Source organism: Halichoeres trimaculatus, unplaced genomic scaffold (genome assembly GCF_033239565.1).
Source record: "Halichoeres trimaculatus isolate MK-OKI-2021-1 unplaced genomic scaffold, fHalTri1.1 fHalTri1_scaffold_6, whole genome shotgun sequence".
In the NCBI taxonomy this organism is placed as follows: Eukaryota; Metazoa; Chordata; class Actinopteri; order Labriformes; family Labridae; genus Halichoeres; species Halichoeres trimaculatus.
The window spans coordinates 24930317-24955774 of NW_027437184.1; the positions used below are offsets into that span (position 1 = coordinate 24930317).

At 40.2% G+C, this 25458-nt stretch overlaps 1 protein-coding gene across 1 annotated transcript; it reads left to right on the top strand.

The window, feature by feature from the left end:
* On the top strand, positions 1-25458 carry cnih2 (cornichon family AMPA receptor auxiliary protein 2). The gene is made up of 6 exons (XM_074672273.1): positions 1-1485; positions 7288-7356; positions 12923-12970; positions 18199-18311; positions 18385-18528; positions 19833-25458. Exons 1-6 carry the CDS (start codon positions 1405-1407, stop codon positions 19858-19860), a joined length of 483 nt encoding a protein of 160 aa, XP_074528374.1. The 5' UTR covers positions 1-1404; the 3' UTR covers positions 19861-25458.

Consider the following 25458-nt stretch of genomic DNA (forward strand, 5'->3'; position numbering starts at 1 on the left):
AAAAAGTGAGGCGGAGGGATGGAGCGATGCTATTGGCTGGCGGTTTTACCATCAAGCGTGATAGAAATATTTCTCTCGCAGTCTAAGAAATACGGGGAGACCGGCAGAGACAGTAGACTCAGGAAACATCATCAGGTCTGTTTTCTAGAGAGCCTGAAAGAGAGACTTAAAAAAGAGAAACAGACAAGAGGAAGGCAGTAGAGAGGTGGACTCACTGACTCATGACTTCTGACAGCTGTGGAGGTTTTTTTTGCTTTAACATCTGGAGTGATTTCAAAATCTGAATGTAGATGCTGTTTGGGTTTCTGGTTAAATTTCCTCCAGAATTAGAATCTTAGCATGACAGTTTACCGAAGCAAATTCTTACTTATTGTCTTTTCTGAGGGATGCGTCTGAGAGAAAGATGCAGAGCAGAGAGTTCTGACATGGTGCCGACCCAAATTGACAGAGACGAGGACAGAGTGGACTGTTCAGAGGCTGACACGTCTCCAACCAGACACAGGTATTCTCTACTCCATTTAAAGAATAGTCGAGATATTGATCCATGCTAGCTGAATCCACAGCTGTTGTTGTGCTCTTATGTTATATTTTGAAGTCCTTGTAGGTGTCATGCTTGGATTCTAGTGAATGTAGAATGACAAATTAGCTTGTTTGTGCAGTTTTATTACAAGAAAAGAAGTAATTTGCTTTGTTGGAATAAATCTGTCTAACTTGCAAAGCAATACAGAACAGATTCATACTGTCTGAATGAAATAATACCCAGAGACCGCCTTTGTATAACAGCCAACATAGTTGCTTCAAAGATGTGCTCCTGATTTAAAGCAACAGATGAACTGAAAGCCATACAACAAACAAAACTATCACAAGCCATAACCATCCAAGACAATAATCCTCGCTGTTTTTAAAAACACTCCTCTGCTCAGTATCGACAAGAATCCTGTGCTTCTGTTGTCAGCGTGTCAGTCGCACACTTTGTGGTTTGCCTTAGCGTGAGGCAGTGAAAAATGTGTAGGCTTTGTGTAAAGAGAAACTACACGGAGGAGGAGGAGGAGACAGACATTTTGCCTGTCAGGGACTGAAAAGAGGAGCATCAGGCCAACAACTGTGGCTGTGAAGTGCCTCCTAATCAAAGCCAGAGAGCGGAAGTCCTGCTGTTCAGACATTCAAGAAGAGACAAAGAGTGGAAGGCACTCAGTGAAGGTACAGCTCATGCTGATTATCGATTGTTTCTAAAAGTGAGTGCTTCACCCACCTGGACAGCCCAGACTCTCAAAGGGAGAGACAGACTAAAACCTCCTCTGACAGAAGGAGGGAGCCCGGGCAATAGAGGAGTAGAGAGCAGGAGGGGAGCTTCCCTTTCCCACTCTCTCGACCCATCTCGTCGTCAGGCTGGCCGGCTCAGCCATGGCGTTCACCTTTGCGGCCTTCTGCTACATGCTCACCTTGGTGCTGTGCGCTGCCCTCATCTTCTTTGTCATATGGCAGGTGAGTGGGGCTGCTGTACACACACACACACACACACACACACACACACACACACACACACACACACACACACACACACACACACACACACACACACACACACACACAAAATGGATCACCTGTAGGGCCTGCAAATGTCCATCCCACACAGGCAGACAAACACATCCACCTACACTCTGTGGTACAACACTTACAGGAACACTGCAAACACACACACACACACACACACACACACACACACACACACACACACACACACACACACACACACACACACACACACACACACACACACACACACACACACACATATACACACACTCACCTCCCTCAGGTGCTGTGGAGGTAATGACATACAGAAATATATCAGCAGGATCTCAGAGAAAACCCCAGCATGATTGCACTTATATGTGAGTGACATTTTGAATTACCTCCTAAAAGCCACAGAATGGCACTTTAATTTCTAACAGCTGGTTGCAGAGACAAAATAGGAAAAAGATTAATGTTGTGTGTGGACGAAGTCGATGAGAGCGTTGTAGGAGATGGATGCAGTCAGCCTGAAAAGTAGGAGGACATAATCATGAGTGATCGAGTAATGTTTTCTCTGTGACACTTTCAGCCTTATTTATTTATACAAACTTATAGAAGTTTATATTAAACATGTGAGCTGGGAATGGAGAGCAGGAAAAGCACATCCTATTTCTTTTACTATAGCAAACAGAGCGAAGTTTCTCAGTAAACGCTCTCTGAACTCATTTTAAAACTACACAGGAAATAACAACCTTTGTCCGTAGTGTACCATGTAAAGAGGTGGCAGTCTTTGAACAGGCTGAGCATCTGTCACACGTTCAACTCTCATACTGAACCTCCTGCTCAAGTCATCTCTATTGTAAAAAAAATAATCTTCATCCCCTGTTGAACAAAAATGAAGCCTAAATGCCCTCAGATAGCCATCTTGTGATGGTGACCTAACATTTTGTGCTTCAACATGGGCAAAAGGATCTGACTCGTGGGTTCGCTAACCAAAGCACTAACTAGCAGCAAGTTAGCCAATTAACAGTCAAACAGTCAAGAAGTAGAAGTGGTTCTTTGGTTGATTTTAAACAGACGTGCTCACATACAGAAAGCTCGAGGTGTCATAGGTCAGTGTTAATTACGTCCTCTCGTTAAACTCTGCTTGAGTGGCGTATGTCAACACAGATGTGAATGATGTTGTCATATTCCTTTTTTATCCACCAATAAATAACTGAAACAAAATCTTCCAGAAAATAATCCCTTGGATATATATCAGCATGAACAGAACTATCCATAATAAGAAAAAATGTTTTTTATATATATTTTTTTTACCTACATCTGTTAACAGACGAGATAGGCTTTATACTGCGATCAGTCTTGAGGGGGAGCTGTTCCCTGTTTCCAACTCTAGCAACTTGCCCGTGCTCATGACAAGCCCCCACAATAAATAAAAAAAAAAAAAAAAAAAAAGAATATTCAATAAACACAAGTTAAAATGATACTTATAGTTATAAATACTGTATAAAGATTCACAGTCAAAACAAACTTTGGCCACACTCCTCACTGCTATGGTGTTTGCTCTGTGACAGACCAGGGTCAGTCAGGGGTTAGTTATTAACTCTTTAGTCAGGCTGTGTCTCAGTGTTTGAGCTGTGGACTCTGAGTCAGAAGGTCAGGGGTTTGATCGGACCCTCATATTGCTTCTGTTGTTCCTGGTTGTCCTTTGTGAATAACTTTGAGAGCTCTCCTCCCTTAGACACAATCCTACTTTACATCTCTCTAATAAACTTGACTCTGCTTTAAAAGTTTCCAGAGAGCATGAGAAGAAGAGGGTTCAGACAGAACTGATCTCAGGCTTAGAGACTGAGACCACCATGAAGAGCACTGATCAGTATAATAAAAAATAAAGGAAAATATAAAAAATACATTTTTGGCATTTTTTCAACTTATTAGCATGTAACTCTATATAACATTTCAATTACTTTATGATTTTGGTTAGTCATCATGAATAAATAATGATTATGACAAAAAACTTCTGTGGAGGCGTATATCTTAATACCACAGAGGAGAGTTTGTATAATTTGAATTTATTCACATGCTGTGACTTTTACTGACCTGCTTCTGTGCAGCTTTATGAATTTTAAATTAAATGCTTCTAATGTGACAACGACAGAGTCACCAAAAAGACTGTCACTAACAGCCTCCATCCCTTCATATTAAAGCAGCATATAATCCCTCAGGTCTGACAATAAACACCTCCTCAAACAAGGTGTTCAGGCTTCAGCAAACAGCATAAAATGAGAACACAGAGGCTGCTTAACACTCCAGCGTACAAACACAGCCACCACCACCAGACTGTATTGAACCTATCTGCTCGCTATTTTGAGATAAATTTGCTCAGGCATGGCAGGACCTGCTGCGGCGTTTACAGACTGAACAAACACTTTGATTTCCACCTCTGACTTTTGCTCCATGGAGGCAAAAAAATGTGCATTTCAAAACATATCATTACCAATATAAGCCGCGAAATGACTAACGTACAAATTGACTAAGTGGGTGAGACTACATATGAGTCAAGCCGAGTGTCTGTGAGTGAGAGAGACGTGTGTGTGTGTGTGTGTGTGTGTGTGTGTGTGTGTGTGTGTGTGTGTCTGACTTGGCGCTCCACCATGTGATTGAAACGCTTATCAAACCGATTCGGCTCACCCCTTCCCCCCTCCCCACCTCAGTCTGCCTCCACCCACGACCACAGCACCCTGATTCTTTACGGCTCTCAACCAATCAGAGCACTCGTTCACTGCTCTAGTAACCATGGAGCCCACTGAGGGTCTCACCATGTCGCCATGGAAACTGCATCTGTTTACAACAGAGCTAAGTGTGAAAGAAGAGGATGGAGAGCTGTGGAATTACCACCGGGGAGTGTTTCAGTTTCAGACAGAGAGATGTGATCCATCAGACGCTCATCTATCCGCTCATAATGTCTTGATTTTATTGTTTTTCAATGAGCCGTCAAAGTGAGGCTTCGCTGTGTTAAAGTAGGACTGATGATAAACACAGCAGGTGGTATTTACAGTGAGAATTATCTGTATTTTTATTGGGTAACTAATCAGGAAGTTGGGAAGAGAAACAATCCTTTATAGCCTCCTCTCAGGGAGCAGTTAGAGAGCTATCAGAGCAATTTAACATTTTATGACATTTTGTGTTGTTTAATTTATTTATTTTTTCTTAAAAACAGAGAAAGTTATGCATGATTTTTTTAGAAGAACACCACATAAACATAATCCTCTCTTATGACACAAGACAACACAAACATTTCATCACGATAAAGGGGTTACCTTTTATTTTAATCCTGAAATATTATAAAGAAACATTTTCTTATTTTGTGATAGGTGACTCTGTCTGAGAGTTAACGTTACAGTTTGTAAGGCTTGAATCAGGGGTGTCAAATGATGCCTTTGCAACAAGTAAAATATGAGGAAACTCATTATTCATGCACTGACTCTGCACTTTTAATTATAAACTTCATATATCTACAGAGCAACAGATAAATGAACTTTCTTCCTCTAGTGGTCAGGAAATCTACAGATATGTAGAAATAAATGTACACTGCAAAAATTGTCGATCCTATCAAGTGTTTTTGTCTTGTTTTCAAGTAAAAATTGTCTTATTGTACTTGATATGAGCCACATTTACCTGATCAGTCCAGAAAAATGTCTCGTTTCAAGTTACTTGAAGACAAAAATTGGGTATGAATTGCTTATAACAAGTAAAAAACAATCTGCCAATGGAACAAGAAAAAAATAATTCAGAATTTGCTTGATACCAGAATAATGTCTTAATACAAGTAACTTTTCTCTTGTTACATTGGCAGATTTGTGTCTTTAGATAACTGGAAGTAAGACATTTTTCTGAACTGGTCAGGGAAATGTGGCTCATATCAAGTCTAAAAAGACTTTTTCTGCTGAAAATTAGATAAAATCACTTGTACAGATTTCAGCTTTTTGCAGTGTAAATTTAAAGGTCCCATATTCTGCTCCTTTCCTGCAGTTTAATATGGGTCATTAATGTCTTCATGAAATGGTAGTAACATGTTTTGGTCCAAAAAGCCAATTAATCAAGCACAGCAGCATTGTTTCCAGGCTCTCATAGCCCCTCTGTTCAGAACGGTCTGATTTAGTGGGCGTGACCTTCATATGTAAATGAGCCACCGCTGATACCGCCCCGCTGTTCCACGTCACTGAGAGCGGTGCCATGAGCTCCGAGTGCACAATGTTTAGAAAACGGCGAAGCTTGTTTACCGTAACATTACAGGCTAAAACAACAGGCTAACTGCAGCTAAAGTTAGCATCCTGAAGCTAACACAAAGACAGGGGGGACACTGAGGAAAAGCTCTTACATCTGCTCCACAGCACACAGCATTTAAAATACTCACATTTCCAGGGTCCGAGGTTTGTTGGTGGATGGTTGGTAATGCGCCTGGATTCAGGACCAGTCTATTCTCTAGCTCTCTGTTGTACTGTCCAAAGTTAGAAAAGCAGTCGGCCGGGAAGTGACTAGCACACACATGCACAGTTTTACGGAGTGTAGCTGGCACATTTCCTCGATAAATGAACTCTAGCCACTGAGTCTTGTCTTCTTCCGAGATGGGAAGCTTGTGCATGGAACTATGTGGCTGTTTACAGCCAAAAACAGAGCAGTGATGGCTCTTCAACTTTGGCATTCTCCTCCCCGCTGCTGGGGAGATTTCTCTCCAGCAGCAGGGAGAGGAGTGGGCGAGGAGGGGGTTCGGGGGTATCTGCCCTGGTGGACCAATCAGGTCAGACTTGCTCCTGATTGGTCAAAAAAGGGAATTGCTGACGTCGGCAAATCCCCAAAATCTAAACAGCTCATTTTAGGTCAGGATTTTACATTCACAAGCACTACTAAGTACAGGTTTTGTCATTAAATATCACATTTTGTGGGCTGGGAGGAAAGAAAGACCCACAAATTTCACTAAAAGACTAAATAAAGTGATTTTTGCACAACATGGGACCTTAAAAATAATTTCTAGATCTTGAAGAGGGACAGGTTCCAGATACCTGTGAGTGGTTGAGTTCTGCTTTTGAAGATATACTGTTAGGCACAAAAGTGTTAAAATTGCATTTACTTTGATGAATAAAGTCCAGGTTGTTCATTGTGTTTCGTATAGGGAAAGTGAACAGCTCCTTCTTTCATTAAAACAAAGGGAAACATTAGGAGAGCTTGTTATTTTTTACAGTATCAAACTCTGATTTTACTGCTCCAGCCCACCTGAGATTAACCTGAGCTGTATGTGGCCCAAGGACTAAATGAGTTTGACACCCCTGGTTTAAATAAAGGGACTCCTGTTTAATACCAGAGTGTATGAGGGAGCAGAAATATTAGCCCCTCGGATGTTCAGAGACCACATATTGATGCATAGTTAGGACACAGTGGGAGCTCATTTACAGTGTAAAGGGAAAGAGCGAAGCAGCAAGTAATTAAACATGGACTCACTCGCACTTTAATCACCATGTGTGCTCAGGCGAAGTGAACAATGTGGCTGCAGCTGTGCGAGATGTCGCCAGTCTGCACTACAGTCAATGGTTCAGTGATAACATCCTGGTACCACAGTGTTGTACAACAGCCTGAAAGATTTCCTCAGAGTGTGGAGTTGGAAAGACACCAGAAATGTCTTATTTCGATCAACAGTATGTGCAGTACACTGACGGCGTGTGTATACCAAAGACGTCTCAATGAAAACAAACTAACGTGTCTGCTCTTTTTCAGATCATCGCGTTTGATGAGCTCCGCACAGACTTCAAAAACCCCATTGATCAGAGCAATCCCACCAGAGCGGTAAGAACCCTGCTGTTTCACTTCTTTCAAGGATGATCAAAACCTCAGAAATCCCTTCGTTTTACTGCCAGGAGGAACCCTCCACCACCAACACAAAAAGACTCCAAACAAATGAGGGATTCGCTCCAAAAGTGTTACATATGTCCCTGTTAGCAGTCATAAAAATACATATTCCTGAAACAGGCTAAATCAGCACACTGGGTGTATAAAAGACATCCTTCCATGAGAAACCCATGTTGAATAGCAAAACATAATAACAAGTAAATTAAGGTTTTGTGATTTTAGAACAAAATCTTTGCAATGTTTCATTCAACCACATTTTCACTCTGCATTAATTCATCAACATGAGCACAAATATTTGTGTCACACTGGAAAGAAATCTAATCGAAAGCTTCCAGGTGATTCTGACAGCAGCATATTTCTTGAACGCTCATTTGTATGCAGATTGAAGCAATCAACCTTGTGCAGACACGGCAGCTTGTCGGCTTAATCAATTAAAGAGGCTGTTGCAAATGAAGCCGCTGGCTATGTAATGAGTTACTGTGATACCGCCAGAATAAGAGCGCAGACACAAGGTATCACCTGTCTGTTGTATGAAAAACACATATTACTTCAAGTGACAGAGGAAATAAACTCATGTGCTTCAGTTTAAAAAATGTAGCTGATATGACGCCCCAAAGTGTTGAAGCTTTAACGAGTTTGTCTTCCCTCTGGATGTGCTCCTTATGTAGTCTACACTTCTTTCTTTACCTCTCATATAGCAGCGTTAGCATGAGTCAGTGATGGCTACCTTTATTCATTTAGTGAGGTAACAGCACCTGTGAATGTCTCTTTCACAAGTTAGCTAATGTTCTTGCTGTCATGTGAACCTGCATCTGAACCGCAAAAAGATGAGGAGTGGGAGAGGTAACTGTGAAAGCCGACTGTGGGTGTGTGGAGGAACGCCAGCCACAGGGGGTGGGCACAATAACTGCAACACCTGTACAGTAAAATGTACCGAGTACAGACAGGGGCTCTGCAACAAACCCTGCTGTTAAAGCTCAGTTTGATTTTCTTTCCCCCTGAGACGAAGATGGAGAGCTGGTTTCTTTGGCAAAGCGTCAGAGAGTATTGAGCATTACAAGCTTTGCAGCAGCAGGATTTATGTCAAGGCTGCTGAATTGGATTGCATCACAGCGTGCAGGTGTTGTACACTCAGCCTAAACTTGTTAACTTAGCCGTTGTCAACATGTCACATGCGTTCAGAAAGAACATGATCAGCCAGGATGTGCCCCTGCCAGGCTCCGCTAAAATCAATAAACTTTACAAACAGACATGGCAACGGCCGTGGAAAAATACACAACAATAATTTCTGATGTTAGCAGAGCGCAGCTCAGGCTCAGTCGGCGGCTGTTGAAAAAGAAACAAAAGCAGCAAATATTTGGAAGAGAGATACAGAGGAACATAAAGACAAAGAATAAACAAGTGTGTCCAAATAGAGACATTCATCACGGTAACAGTGAAATGGAGCTGTTGTAGCAAGCACAGGAATCAACTGGGTTACAGAAAGGGACTAAAGTTTATGGTTACTGGTTTGTTGAAATCATGCCGAAAAGGTGTCAATTTTAGTGCCTCCTTTTTCAGGTTAAATTGCAAAAATAATACTTAAAAAAATGTTTAACTAAGTAATGCTCTTGACATTTCTATCTCCCTCTGTGATAATGAAATGAAATGGCTCACAGAGTGCTGTTCAATTTTGCTTTTATGTTTGTCCATTAAAAGCACAAAGTCAGGCAGGGGCTTGTTAAATGTAAAGTTTGGCATTTTCAGTAATTGTGGTTAATATGGAAACGCTAAAACACAAACATACTGCCAGCATACGAAGGTTATAGAGTGCTGCGTGATTTCGTTTATTTCGGTGTTTCCAATAATGGCAGGAAGTTACTGAAGGACTTGTTAAGAGAATTAACTTGCATTTGGCGAGTTAATTGGTTTGAATGAGGTAACACTTAGAGAGGGGATATTATCCTTTTTTATTTTTAAACATGGATATAAAGTAAAAATGCTGGATGTTTATATTAAACATGCAGATTTTCAAACTTCTGCATGTTCATATGTAGAAATCCCTAAATCTGTCTGTAAAGTGCTCAAAACAGTCTGTTCTTAAACAAAATGTCACAAGATCTTCATGAAACTTGCTGAAATAATGTAGTCATTACACAAGGGTCAACCAACTGGTTCATGATACGTTGGAGGGACAGGCCTCAAACACCAAAGTCTGCAATAGCTCTGCCACTGACAGGCTTCTAGAGAGCTGGCCAATCAGAAGGTAGGGGGTGTTTCAAACGGGGAGCCTTGAAGAGACAGCACCTAAAACTAGAAAGAGGCTGAAACAATGATTTCCTAAAACAATAAAGTGAGGAAAATTGGGATTATTTTCAGCTAAAACTGTCATAGGGTACCAAAGTAACAGTATAAAGACCTTGTAGACTTGTAACAATAATATCATTAATTTTCTTGAATAAAATCAGAGAAAGGAACAAAACACTACAAAACAACAGGCCTGGTATGACCAATAATCTGAAAAATAAGAATGAATCCTCTTTTCTTTGAACCTCACACTAATTAAAGTGTAGAAATGTGAATAAAAGACCAAATCTCTGGCTAAACCACTGAAATGTGTCAACTGCTGGAGTATACTTTTCTGTAAAGTGAAAAAGAAACACTGTGTGAGCATATATATAAGATGCACTTTATAATAATAATTTTTTAATTTCAGCCTTTGCGATTTGAATATTGCGCTCTATTACATTGAAATGTTGGTTTAAATTCGATTAATTGTTCAGCCCTAACTAACAGGCTTCTAGAGAGCTGGCCAATCAGAGGAAAGGGGGTGTTTCAAGTGGGGAGCCTTAAAGAGACAGAACCTAAAACCAGACAGAGGTTGAAACAATTATTTCCTAAAACAATAAAGTGAGGAAAATTGGGATTATTATTATTATTATTATTAATATTATTATTATTATTAATATTATTATTATTATTATTATTATTATTATTATTATCAACCTGTTATGGTTGACACTACATTTACTTACTTCTGGTTGTGTCATTGAGTTGGAAAAAACAGTCAAAAAGGTTAAGGTCATATCAGTATTTGCTCTCCATGGTGAGTAGTCAAAATTTTAATATTTTTTTCATCTTATTTGTCATGGTATACCTTTAAATGGGCAAATAGTTCAGAATTTGCCAACATATTCATGATTAAACATCTGAAAATCTAGTCATAGAGATTTTAATTCAATTGACTTTCGTAACACGGTAATGATGTTTGATTCCTTTTAGATAATTATAAAATTGAATTACTAGTTGCACTTGTCAGCACTTGTTTGTTAATCTTTACCATGTCCTGTTTATCACGAGTTGTCTTCACTGCCTCTGATTAATTCCTCCAGTTCTGCTTCCCTGATTGGAACAATTAAATATTCAGAGTGAACGGCCGACCTGACACTAATTAGTGCAGCCCTGGGAGGCTCAGTGCTGTAAAATCCCAACAGCTTTATAAGCGCAATTACAGACCAAACAGTGTACAGTAGTCTAGCAGGAGGGTCCGTTTTGTTCTCCCTCCACAACTTAAAGCAAAGTGTCTCAGAAGCACGAGGCGAACAAGTTTACACAGCCCAGAATCAACAACTGTAAATAAACTGAGGCTGGAGGGGGTGTCAGGTCTGGAGGCTGGATGCTGTAGATTCAGGCCAAAATCCAATTTCAGGTCACCAGTGGGGGCTTATTTTATGTCTACAGATTCATAAAAGCTGCAGCCTGTAGCTCCAGCTGGGGATAGAGGCCTACGTGAGGCTGAAAACCAGAGGCTATCACACTGTAACTAAGACAGATACCCCAATAAATCAAAACTAATACAAATCTGTGTCTCTCCAGTTTTATCTTCGATAAAAACAAAGTACAGAAACACATTGTTTATGAGACATAAATCAGATCTACTGAGACGTTTGTCCTGCTGCTCTTTGAGCCATGTTATGAGAATTAATTAATTCGGGCTGATTAGATGTAGCTCATCATCTCATTTCCTTTAGTGAGTCACAGATCACCACAACAGTCTCCTTCCTAACGTTGAGCAGATGAAAGTGGACGTCTTTTATTCTAAAAATGGGTACCGAGCCCTCTGTCCTGGCTCCCAGGAGACTAAATAAGAGACAGCAGCATTACATTTTCTGTCTGTCCTGTCAATTAAGGCAAAAAACACTCAAAACAGTGACTCAAAAAAAAAAAAAAAAAAACAGTTGCTGGACAAAGGTAGTTTTCAAAAATAGAGTTTGAGATATTTGACGTGGGACTACTTCTATGGGACGCCAATTGTAAAGTTGCACACACTGCAAAAAACAACATCTCTCCACATTTAGCTCTAATGCATCATGTTTTTCAGATTTAGAGAATTTTTTGGGAAAAATATTCCTAAAATATTATATACAAATGTTGAATGTTATTGATAAATATTATTAATGAATGTCCTGATTCTAAATATTTAGCTACGTTTCTAAACATTAGTTTCTATTCTAAATATTATGACTAAATATTTCCTAGGGTTTCTTAATATTTAGTCAAGTTTTCTAAATCTTAAGCAAAAATTTACAAAACCTGAGCAAAGATCTCTAGATAACTAGTCAAGATTTATCTTTTGCAAAGATTTATAAATATTTGGTAAGATTTCTAAATTTTGGGGTATGATTTCTTAATATTTAGCTAACATGCAAATTCACAGTCTCACCTGCCGGAAGAACCAAAACAAAAGTTTGAGGTAGTTCCAGAAATGTGGGATTATGAGAAAGTCAAACACAGAAGGCTAAATCACCCGTTAGAAATCCTTACTTCATGTTTACAAATCTTAGAAATATCTTGAAATCTTTGCAAAAGATTTATAAATCTGGAATAAATGTTTTGAAATCTTTGCAAATATTTAGAATTCTTTGCTTAAGATTTATAAATCTTTGATAAATATTTAGTCTTAATATTTAGAATGAAAACTAAATGTTTAGAAATGTAGCTAAATATTTAGAATCAGGACGTTTATTCATAACATTTATAAATATCATTCAACATTTAGATAAAACATTCAACATGTATATATAATATTTGACCAATATATTTCACAAATATTTCTCTGAATCTGCAGAAAAAGTGATGTTTTAGAGCTAAATATGGATAAATGATGTTGTTATTTGAGGTGTGTGCAACTTTACGATCGGCGCCCCATATACTTCGACAAGCTCTGCATCATGGCAGCGGTATCTCCCAAACAGGCAAACATCTCCCATGATGTGAAATATTTATCACTGCTTGCCTTCTATACTTACTCAGGAAAATCCTGAATTACATCTTAACATTTGACCTCTTCAACTGAAATCCTTTTTTCATCATGATAATGTGTCCAGATCTTTCTGAATACTGGGTTAACTGGGATTTGAGTAGCCTGTCCTCTCTCAGACATTTATTTTGATGAAGAGACATGTTGAGTGAAATAAGCGAGACGGCACTTGTTATTCAGACTTTCTATTTGTCCTCTCCACAGAGGGAAAGGATTCTCAACATTGAAAGAATCTGCAACTTGCTTCGCAGAGTGAGTAATAGCTGTTTTTTTTCTCACCTGTTTGATGTTGGTGGGTGACTAACAACAGGGGGCCTCAGATGTGCATGACCAGTTTTTTCCTCTTACCCTGTGTGGACCGTGATGCATTCTGATTCATTTCACATGTCGTCCATTCCTCCATCAATGCGCCGCAGACTCACAGTAACAGGCAGATTTTTATGTGCAGTGTTATGTTTTCTTTTTTCTGTGAAAGGTTTTAAAAGGGAACCTGATGTCCCTGAAATGAAATGTGCTGCGGAGGCCATTCTGAATATGTGCGTGATGGAAAAGCATATTCTGCCACAGGAGACTTCAGTGAGCTCCAGTTATGAAATTATTAAACTGTAAATGTGCAGAAAGAGCTTTTATATACACGCACAGCCTGCATGCTGCTCTGTTCTGACTGTTCTTCACAGGCTCATACATTAATGAAGAGTGTATGACCTCTGAGTTAATGCATCACAATTCGAACTATAATGTATTTCACCTCAGCGTAAGGATGTCTGGGGATGGCTGTCAGGGTGATAAAGTCTATGAGGTACTAATGGAGCAGGAGGGTCAGCAGATGCCTGCTCATAGACCTATTTACAGTTTGTATCCTGTGATAGTGTAAAAGCTGAACCATAATTAAGCAACAGACAGAAGTATGGTCAAATATCAAGACTGACTCTCTGGGTTTTGTGTTGTGATGAAATTCATCAAAAGCCAAAAAGAAGCACACAACACCCCCATGCATGAGACCTGGACCATAATGAATAAACTAGGAAACTACATGAAATTATCAAAATACATTTGTTTATCAAGGCAGTGATCGCTAGCTAGCATAGTTAGGTTGCTAGCCGCTGTGAGGAGTTAGAAAGTGATCCTTTCTAGATATATGTATGATCGTAATCCACACTTTAAAATGAGATTATAAGCGCCACTGTTACTGGATGAGGCTGAGTTTGAAAAGAGATAAAACACAGAGATCTGTGTTTTTCTCTGCTTTAAACAGTTTCTGAGACTAATTTTGTAGTGATGGTGGACACAGGAGCCTAACTGTCAGACAGAAAAAGGACAGAGGAGCAGAAGAAAGCTAAACGGGTCCATAACACAGGGGCTAAACTGTTTGTGATAATCTTCATTCCAACCCACAGTCAGCAGTTATTCTGCAGTGGTCTGTTCAAACTTGAGAGTCTATCAATAAAATGAAGAGAGAGGTTACGTTAGCTCTGCTTGGTAGATGACTGGCAGGACATAACCAGTATTTACTAACATTACACATTACAGACATGTCTCAGAGCACCGGGCTGCCAGCTGCGCTAAATATCAACGGCTACTAAACTACTTACAAACTGACAGTGTTTACTTGCTCTCACGTTAGCCTCCAGATCCGTCAGAGCACCGGGCTGTCGATAGCCGGCTACTACAAGGTTTGCTTGATGTCACATTTCAAACTATAGTACTACGTAACTCTACTGATAAATCCCTTACCTCAGTGCATTGTATCCAGTAAAATGTTGTCTTGAACTAAGAAAATTTGTTTCGATCCAATCTCCATTTCATTCAAAAAGAAACACATACCTCACTAAAATTTACGAAAGTGTGCGGGGACTCTGGGCCACAAGGTGATGAGGGAGAGCGATTAAAACAGATCCCCCTCATAGCATCTTTAACATAAATTATGCTTTTGGTAACTATAATTCTAACTTACCCTCATAACCTACGTGTTCCACACTTGGACAAAATCAATCATTCTCCATGCACACGCAGGTTTGTATCATAACTTTTACTCCAGATCTAGAAATAGAGAAACACAAGCGGATCAGTTTAACATGGCTGTACATTGCGCTACATCTCGGTCTACAAAAGACGTGTTCTCAACACTTTTTTACTCAGATACACAGCAATGATCTTCAGTTAGCACTGCACTTCACTTCCATACTTTGCAATATTCAGCATGCTCACAGTAAGGATCAAAGCAGACTACAGGTGGTTAGACAACATCTTTCCTAGCTAGCAAACACTTCACAGACTACTTATTAACTTTCAACATTTAAACAAAATTGACTTGTTTGCATTAACAGAAGTCTGGTGTCTACCATGAGCATTATCCATTTGTGTCGTTTATGCAGTTTCATCACTGTTATCCACCTGGAAATATTGCAGTCCATCCCGGTCTACTGAATGACGCATCTGCTGTCCTAAAACGCCTGTGAGCCTTGCTCATTCTAACCACCAGTAAACTACTAAAAAGTGACAGATGCCTTAGCACATGAATAGTCAACATTTAACAACTGAACAAGGTTACATACAAAATAACAAGAATAAACATGAGAGTGGGGAGTGTCAGTGTCCATTTACATGTTTCACATTATTGTGGGTCCCATAGGTCTCTGCAGTAAGTCCAAACTCCCCCTCCAACTCAGGCCTAAGTAAGGCTTTAAACCAAACTGTCAATAACTTCTAATGTCAAAAACTGAGTTGAAAATCTTGGCTCTTAGCATTATTCACTGACAGTCAACACGTTCATCACATTTCTGGTGAGTTCTCTAAAATGGCTGTGATCGTGATTGTGTTGGAATTGTAGGAACTGAGTCCATGGTTGGGAAATCAGATCTGACAACAAATGAAGAAAAGCATCAGACATTTTGATCCTGTCAACAGTTTAAATTCAGTGTTTGCTTATTCATCTGGATGAATGGAGAAAAACTGCTTCTGCCAAAATGAGCTTGCATATATTAATTGTCATGGGCTGTGAACTGATCTATTATACAGCTGTCTAAATAGTTGATTCTGATCAGTCAACATTCCATAGTAATGGTCTGTTAATTCTCATCAGTACGCACTGTGGCTGTGGGTTTGATGCTTATCACAGACACCAGTGGACTAGCTGTAATCATATCGATACACTGAGAGGAGTCTGGTTTATTTGACATTAATTAGGTGGACAAAAAGAAATTAAACCATATGCTACAAAAGACAAATACACTTAACTGAAGATGTGCAAAAGGAAACAGGTTAACTGAACATGCACTGCAAAACCTGAAATGTGTTGGTGTCTAATGTATTAGAAAAAAAAAAAAGTCACGACAGACTTTATATGAAACATTCACCTGATAGGTTAAGGGAAAAAAAGTCTTACTTCAAGATTTACTTCATAAATTTCTTTATATAAGAATAATGCCTTGATACAAGAAACCAAACAATTACATGTTTCTTACCTGATAAGCAGATATTTTTCTACCCTTTGCAAGCAAATCAAGCATCATTCTCTCTTTTAATATCTTGAGACAAGACATTTTTCTGAACTTCTCTGGTAAATGTGGCTCATATTAAGTCTATTAAGACAATTCTAATCAGAATGAGACAAGAGCACTTCATCAGATTTCAGTTTTTGCAGTGTGGCGCGGTATCTAAAGGCGCCATTAGTGCAGTTTTTTTTTTTTTTTTTCATTTCAGTTTAATGTGGGTAGTAACAGCTAAGTTAGCTTGTTTTAAAAAGTCGACAGGGTTAACTATTACTCTGGATGCAGTTAAACAGTAAATGTAGCTGAATATCTTCAGCACAGGAAACTTTTTGAATCAATAAAATCATGGACAGATTAATAGTTGGTTAAAAAAAAAGAATGCTTTGTTGGGCATGAAGATGTTCAATAAGCAGTAAATTAAACTGAGTGCATTGTGTGATAGTGAAGGATCCCTCAGGGGTGAAATGATTGCACTGCTTTCTGTCGGGGTCAATGCACATTATCTGTTATATAGATACGAGTCTGTTTGGCATTGAGTCTTTTTTCATTATTCATCTGCAGTAGAGCGCTGCGAGAAACATAAAAGCTGTGAAATGTTTCAGATATATAAGCTCCTTCAAAGAAGCTTCTCTGCCAACAATGGATCACTCATATATGTGTGAAAGGAGTGCTTAGTGATGGAGATGAACTGAATATTTCAGCTGTGTTCAGCTATGCAGCTTTCAACATCTCTCTGTGCGTTATATTGATTTGTATCCAGCTTTTTTTCTGTTTCTGGGAAGTCTAAGAGCATTCATAGTGTTTTTATGGCTCCAGAAGTGAACCGTTTTAAACAGTAGCTACCTTTAAACTGTGCTTTGGGTGTTTCAGTACCAAGCAGTCAAGGTTAGCAACAGACTTTTGAAGTATGTGGAGTATCTGTCAGCAAAGACATATTTTCATAGACTTGAGTCAGCGTTAATGAGAGTTTTAATGCAAAGATTTATCAGGCAAAAAGGAGTTTTTTGGTGTTTTATCAAATGAATAAGCCAAATGTGTCTCATTAAGAAGCTGCAATGCAAAAGTTCTGCTAGCTCACAGATTCTTTAGTTAGTTTAGTTAGTTATGCAAAACAGTGGCGGCTGCTGGTCAGTCAAGGAGGGGAAGCTCAGTTTTTTCCGGTCTACATCATAAATTTGTTCATTTATTTAAACGTAAATTCTACCCTCTGTTCCTTTTCAAGAAAATGATCTGTGACCCGGTCATACCAACCAGGTGTTTTTTCCAGGAACTTTACTAGTGTTCTCTCAATCCTCGTCATTTTTAGAAAGGCAAACTCGCTGAGGATCGACAAAGCCTCCAGATCAGTCCAGAACAACTCAGAAGATGGAGGGTTATACTTCAAGATCGCTGACTGGCTCATTTTACTGTCAATCAATGGGATTTGGCCTCAGACAGATCATCCAATCATCATGCAGAAGCCCAGCGTCCAGGCCAGCCCACTGCCTCATAGACCCTCAGAGACGCTGAGCGTTCCATGGGCGGGACAAAGCCGATTGTTTATCCACTGACCGTCCAGTTTCCACAGTAGAATAACCCACTCTATGCTTCCCCCCTGAAGTCAAAAGACGCTCAGCGTCCGACTGTGTTAAAGCGCTGAGACGCTGCTGAGATGAATGAGAAGGAGGTGGAGCCAGTTACCTGTGATAGGTAGCTGATTCTGAACAAAAGATGAAGGAATTCTAGCACAGATTTTGTCAATGAAATGAACACACAGCAGAACATATCACCACTCTTTTTGGGGACATTTTAGGAGAAGCTGAGCCTCCCTTGCAGTCTTAGAGAAATCGCCAATGATGCAAACAGTGTTGCACTCCTTAAACATCAGCCCTGATTAACACTTCCTGTGTGAAGTTGCAAAGCATCCAACCCAGTATTTTACCGGTAAAAGAGTGACTTCCATACTTAAAGCAGACCTCTTACCTGACTTCCTGTGTCTGTCCTGTGCAGTTGGTGGTACCAGAATACTCCATCCACGGCCTCTTCTGTCTGATGTTCATGTGTGCTGGAGAGTGGGTCACTCTTGGCCTCAATATCCCGCTGCTCTTCTACCATCTGTGGAGGTAAAGTCTCATAGCAGATGTCTGGCCAGCTTCCATCGCTGTTATGAGACTAACTGCTCTGCTTCTTTATCAGGTTTTTTCATCGACCAGCTGATGGGTCAGAGGTCATGTACGATCCTGTCAGTGTGATGAACGCAGATATTCTAAATTACTGTCAAAAGGAGTCGTGGTGTAAACTGGGATTTTATCTACTCTCTTTCTTCTATTATCTCTACAGGTGGGTAAAAATGTAGACCTTGTCAGTCCATCACTGCCTTAAAGGGGACATATCATACTGATCCCTGATTTAATACTTACATATAATATAATAAATTTGAAAACAAGACCTTTCACCCCCTGAATTTTCAAAAAATGAGATATTGTATTTTTTCTGATATCCTAGAACGAGATTTGATGCCTCTGAAAATAGGTCGTTGACATTTGGCCATGAGATTTGGACCTTCATGACGACACGAGGATCCTTTCTTTTTATTGGAGTAATCTGATAAAGCAGCTTCTACTCTGTGATGTCAGTTAGTCACACGACCGCCACCGAGGGATACACCCACCAAGAGCCGACTGACTGAGTACTGGATGCAGGGACTCTGCTCTGCTCTGCTGAGCAGCTCGGCTTTACATGATGAATTAGCCGTTAAAACACTGTAGTTTTAGAAGACGTCGTAATACCTGTGAGACTGTGATATTTGCATGCTTGTTCTGACATGCACTGCGAACCTTGACCACAATAATGCTGCGGTAATAACATAGTGACGAACTGACGGTAGAGGCGATCTTTAGGCTACACTTTCAGCATGATGGATAAAACAGACAGAGAAAAGTGAAGGAGCAGGATGGAGCCCTGAAATAGTTTATTGGTGAAGTCTGCCTATATTTCCACGTATAAACTATACATGTTACAGTACCGGTTTGACTCACCACACTGAAGCGTCCTGAGATGATCTGTGTCCAGGTGGATTTTCTTCCTCCTGAGCTGCAGAACCGTCCGGGTCTGACTCGGGGTCCAATACAAAAAGGACCTATCCTACACTCTGCCATTTTATTAGTGCTATCAATGCCTTACGGTGAAGTTTTGGCAAACAGCAAACTCGCTCGGTCTGCTCCATTCAATGTGGCGATTTTGTAAATACTGCCATGCTGCAAAAACCGCCCCCTGGCTCTACCCCCTCCGCCCCTCTGATAGAACTGACCAATCAGAGCACAAAGGGCTGTGACGTTGTGAGGTTACTGGAGGTCATTCTCCAAACGGAGCGTTTCAACGAGATCTTCAGAATGGCCTAAAATGAGGATATTGAGAACGCTATTGTGGGACAATAAAGGAACTAAATGACTTGTACTGAGGGCAGAAATGCTTTACAGGCATCCTAGTCTGGCATAGTGAAAAGGAGAAACAAGCATGATATGTCCCCTTTAAGGTTGCAGAGATGACTTTCAGTGTTGTATGATGTTCTACAAAGAAGGTTGCACCAATATCTTTTTGCCCTGTTTTACTTATCTGTTGCCATTATCTTTTTCCTACCACAGTATGGTCTACGCTCTGGTGAGCTTCTAACAAACAGGAGATCTGGAGAAATAAAAGGAGGAAACTGTGTGAAAGACTCAATAGAACACGACATAACACACACTGTCTCTCCAGTCCCTCTCTGGCTGGGCTTTGTCAAAGCCTAACCTTGGACCAAACAAAAAGACCAATCTGAATGATAATGTGAATGTATAAGTGTTGCCTCCACTCGATTATATGGCTCGATCCTAGATACTGCTGTTGGACAGCTGGACATATTTTGTAAAGACTAAAATGGAACAAACAGAGGACATTGCAGCAGGTGTTTGTGTTGCCTTTGACCCATTATACGAAATAACAATATATCTCTGAAGGGCTGGAGTTTTCCGTGCTGCTCTTACTGATCCGGTCCCTCAACTCACTGTGAATCTCCAAACACTTTGGGGCTGGAAACTAAATAAAACGTCTGTATTCTATGACTTTGAAACTGTACGCAAAGCAGGAACATTTTCTGTTTGATGTGATGGACACCTCTGAAATAAAACCGCCGCTCTGACCATGTCACAGCTACAGGAACTGTAAGAAACAGAGAACTTTCAGTCACTGTAAGAAAGGCACAGGGTCCGAGAAATAAAGAGGAAGATTAAAAGGAGGTGATACACAGTAGAATATGACATCTCCTCAATGCCAGCCTTTGGGAAACCTAAGCTTCACACTGTACGGAAAAAACAAGGTATTAACCATGAGTTTGATTTTGAGGTTCTTAGCTTGTACAGTCGCTCACGATAAGTATGTCCATACAGTTTGAACATATATTATACAACATGCTAAGTTCATGCTTTCCAAAGAGAGCAACGCTTGAACACAAAACGCCAAAATTTTGCATCTAAGAAACTTAGTGCCGTAAAAAAAAATGTGTTACAAGATAAAAGATCAGTAACGAGGCTGAAGAGCGCTGAGATACTGTCAGGCTTTCTCTTCTTCAACACACATTTAAATTTGGCACCAATGTTTTTTTTTTGTTTGTTTGTTTTCCAAAAACTAGATCAAAGAAGTAGTTCAGCTGTATTTTTTTAGTGTGCAGCGCCTAATTCCTGTTTCCAGTGAAGTTTACTCTTACTCATTTGCATCTATACTGTAGTCATAGCAAAGCAACTTTCTCTGATCTGACGTAGAGTTTAGAAATCTCATGTACAAAAAGCAATGAAAAACAAGCAAACAAGCAATGTAACGTAGACCATGAGACATTGGTGGAGTGACATTCATCAGTGGAATAACACTGAATGAGACAGAAGAGGCAGATGCGACAATAATGACTCTATGATAATATTTCATGTATTTGAGAGTGTAAAGTCCTTGAAGTCATCTCAGTGCGTCAAAATCATACCATGAAGAAGAGAGCAGAGCCTTTCTCAGCTGGTGCTGCCTTTGCGATCATGTGTTCATTAGTTTGACTAGTACGTAGAGAAGTGACAGCTCAAACGTGTTATTTTCACAAAGCTTGAGAACAAACTGTGATGTTTGTGATGAAACGTCTGGTATATCAACACTGGGACTTACTAAGAGACAAAGTTTCTGGAACATTACAAGCCACAGAAGTGATTTCTAACCAGATCATGTTATGAGCTCACATGGAGACTCATGTCTCAAGTGTTGTCAAACCAGGTGAACCACTGGTAGTCTTGATATGCTTTCAGGTAAATTCTTGAATAAACAGCCAATATTTAGATTTCATATGGGACAAAACCCTTTGTGGGTGCAGAAAAATCTGGCTTACGTTGCTGACAGAGGCTGTGTGCTCTCTGTTGTTGACCTCACTGTCCAGTAGATGGGTAATTCTTAAAAGATGACAAGACAACGACAACTGTTCCTTAAGTGTTTGTGTAAAACTTTGTTTGGCTTTCAAATCCTTAATTCTGAACATACACCTGTAGGTAATGGTCAAGGACACATCATTTGGAAGGTTTTTGAGGTCATTTTAACATCCGCCTGCCTTTCTTAGTAACCCATCCTCTGCTGATGCTTTGAGCAGCTTAACTTGTCCACAGATCCTCATGATACAGTTGCTCCTTGCAGATGGCACTGATCTACCGTTTTGCCTTCCCGTGGTATTTTGGTCTTCTGATCTTAAGTCTGTATTCTCAAAGAAGCTGAGCATCCTTAGGCTGAGGGGCCAAGAAAGCATCTGTACCCAACCTCAACCGGTCACTTTTACCTAGCTTGATCCTCTTGTAGACTTCCTTCTACTTCTTTACCCAGGGAACAGTGAATCCTTCTGAACCATACGTGTTGTCTTTGACATGAGAATCATATCGGTCTCAAAGCGGGGACTTCGTTGAGCTCTTGGAATCTGAACTGTACCCTGAGGTCAGCCCTTAACTACCAGTCCTGTCCGATTGCACAACTGTGCTGTTAGTCCCTTGTGCTGTACTCAACATTGCTGAAGAGAGATTATAAGTAATCTGATTGCTGATGATGTCCACTTGTATCCTCATAGGTGTTTTCTCAGTGACATACCCATCTCCCAAAGCAGTTGGGCAACAGCTCAGTTAATGCTTGGGGATCCTCCCTCTGGAACAACAGGCATGCAAGTTTCACCCAATCCTCAGCACATTTGGGATAGGCTTTGGATGACATTATTCACCAAATGAACAAGCCCTGTCAGCGACATCTTCTGGTCCATAACCTGCCCCCTCCACATCTGCACTCCACTGTCTGGCTGAATCACACATCCCTTACCTTGCTCAGACCTTTTCCTCACTTGTTAAAGTGTGGGTAACATCAGCCCCATCCTTGTTCAGGTTACCATAAACCCCCCATCTGCCTCTTGTTTTCACCCCTGCAGAAGGTGAGGGTGATAAACTTTGGGGTAGGCCCAGCCATGTGAGCAGCAGTCATTTGCTTACAGCTAGAAGATTTGTGACAGGTTGCCATGTTCACTCACCAAGAATCAAACTCCCATTGGAAATCCTCAGACTAGCTTGTGTTGTACTGATTTAAAGACATTAATGGTCATAAGCCCCACTACCATCAGGTCTCCAATGTCTCCTGGTGGCAACTTGATCAGATGGGATATTGCACTGAAGTACAACATGGTACCTTGTACCAAGGTATTGATATAACATTGTTGATAAAACTGGTCATCACCTCTTCTTCAAAAGACCTTTCTGATCATCCACAGTGGAGGTCAGGGCCTGGGGCATCGCTCATAAACATTAAAAACAAGCTGGAAGCTTTTGATGACCTTTTTGATTTCACTGAGGCTGAGCTCCTTGCTGTGGTTAGATATGATGGTGAAGCAAAGCATGGCCTGGGTCTTACTGTAGCATTTTGTTGCAATAGGTTGGAGGTACTGGTCCACCTATCCTCTGAAGCGAAAACAAGGTGGCCACTTGGCTTTTGTCCAACACCCTCCTAAATTTATTTAAAAGGATATAAAATAAAAGTCTGGGGAAAGTTTTCCTTGCTTTTTGTGAAAGCTCTACATCTTCCTCCCATGTGTGCTTGAACTGGTGTCTAGAGAGTCACCAGCACTAACTGTGCTCTTAACTGGAAAATCTTCACCTTGTTTAGCTCAACTAAACCCTTAGCCGTTCTGTGTCAAACCTTTCAGCAGCAATGCTGAAGATTATCGTGCACATGACTTGTAATTATGGTATGCCTTGTCTTTAGCTGTAGTCACAAGGGTTAGAGTTTCATCCAGACTGGAGTCGTCCTCTCTCCTTGTTGGCAGGTGGCCACTGAGCCTGGCATTGTTTTGGTTGCCTGGATGGATCAGGGCTTGAGGGCTCTGGGTTGACTGTTGCCCTCCTGCACCTCATCAGCTCTTAAACCAGTACAATGAAGTGCTTGTTTAAGAAGTTGACTTAATGGATCCGAAGCCTTAGATAGTTTTTATCTGAATGTATATTTTTAGCAGACTGTAGTTGTTTATTCGTTTGGGTCACTGGTGTTATGTCCACCCCTGTTGGGCAGCTCTGGGGGTCTAACTCAGAGATTACCTTTCTATTTTTGAATGGGAGCTAGTTTGGGGAGCTATTTACTATCCCAACTCTGTCTTGATGGTAGGGCTGAACGATTTTGGAAAATAATTGAATGCACTTTTTTTTGGGACCAATATTGCAATTGCGATTTAGCATACGATTTTTTGGGGGGGACGTTTATCATCTGCATTGTTCACTTAACACAAGTTTTAAGTCATTTTATTGTATGACTAACCAACATAAGATACTCTTGGCATTAAAACAAGTCATTTTTGCAGTTCTTAATTGAAAAAGAAAGGGAAAACTGTAAAATTTTACTGACCTCCAGTTGTCAGTAAGAGTAACAAACCATACAGAAAAAAGTGATCAAGGGAGTATGGCTCAACAATCTACTGGATGGATCTTTGTAGCTCATTGGGCCAGAAAAGAAACAGAATTTTAACTTTTGCTGGTTTTAAGGGAGAACAAGTACACGTTACTACATTCCCTCCAGGTCTGTGTACATGAAACTTTTTTTTTTCAAATTGCAGCCATTGCGATTTAAAAATGGCATTCTTTTACATTGCGATGTTGGTTTAAAATCGATTAATTGTTCAGCCCTACTTGATGGCAGTCACTCTGTCTGTTCCCATGATGCTATTGGCTCAAGCCAGAAGAAACTGGTTTAGACCTACAGCTGTAGACAACAGCTTAGAGTTATACCCATGCAGTGTCACGCTGTTGTGCTATTTAAAGTTAGACGCTTGTCAAGAAGAGTTGTGTTATAACACAATTGTGCTAGAACAGCTGAATTTGATCTCTTCATCAGAAATGTTGACACTATATATTATCACCAGATAATTTTGCCTGTGTAGAAACTTAAACATCTACAACACTTCACAAAAAAAGAGCAAAAATGTATTCCTCGTGACCTGTTTGTAATGAAAAGTACCTTTGTTGTACATTCTATGGAGCCTTTCCCTCATATTGAATCAGTGTGTCACAGAAAGCTTCACTACTGAGAGTTTGTAAGTTTAAAAAACATTTTGGCCTGACTGCTTTCAGTATCAGCATCTCGAACCATTTCCATATGTGACAAAACCTCCATGACGGCTACAGAGAGGAAATGCAGCCAATTTAGAGACACACACACAAACACACACACACACGCACCTCCTGTGCCAATCAAAGTCTTTTTCATGTTGCTTCAGTACTAATGAGGGTTTTAAGTAGGAGCATCTCAAACTGCTTGTGTGATTCTGAACCAAGCTGAAACATTTACTCCACTGAAGTGACTTTAATAGTCTGTCAGCGTTCCTGAAGACTCGGTAGACAGAACACGTTGTACCAAATGATGTTCCCATTTAAATAGTCACAGGATGCTGAGACCTCAAAACTCTGCCAACAGTGTGAGCGTGTCGAGTCTGGACAATCACTATTATAAAGCACAGGAACAGGAGGAAGAGAGGAGGAGAGATACAGCTCGTTTGAATGTCATTATGTAGTTGCTCTGAACAAAGCATTTTAGAAAACTGTATTTAAGTATATCTATTTGTATCTGTCTTTTATACATTTATCATCAATGTACGCTACAGTAAACTTGGTGGGTTCCTTTATATTTATTAGGTTACACGATGATGTACAGTTAATAAGCAGCTCATGACGTATTCTAATAAAACAGTAATAC

Coding starts and splice junctions, on each gene's coding strand:
- cnih2 (XM_074672273.1), top strand. CDS start 1,405: ATGGCGTTCACCTTTGCGGCCTTCTGCTACATGCTCACCTTGGTGCTG. Junction 1,486..7,287: donor TCTTCTTTGTCATATGGCAG/GTGAGTGGGGCT, acceptor GCTCTTTTTCAG/ATCATCGCGTTTGATGAGCT. Junction 7,357..12,922: donor AGAGCAATCCCACCAGAGCG/GTAAGAACCCTG, acceptor TCCTCTCCACAG/AGGGAAAGGATTCTCAACAT.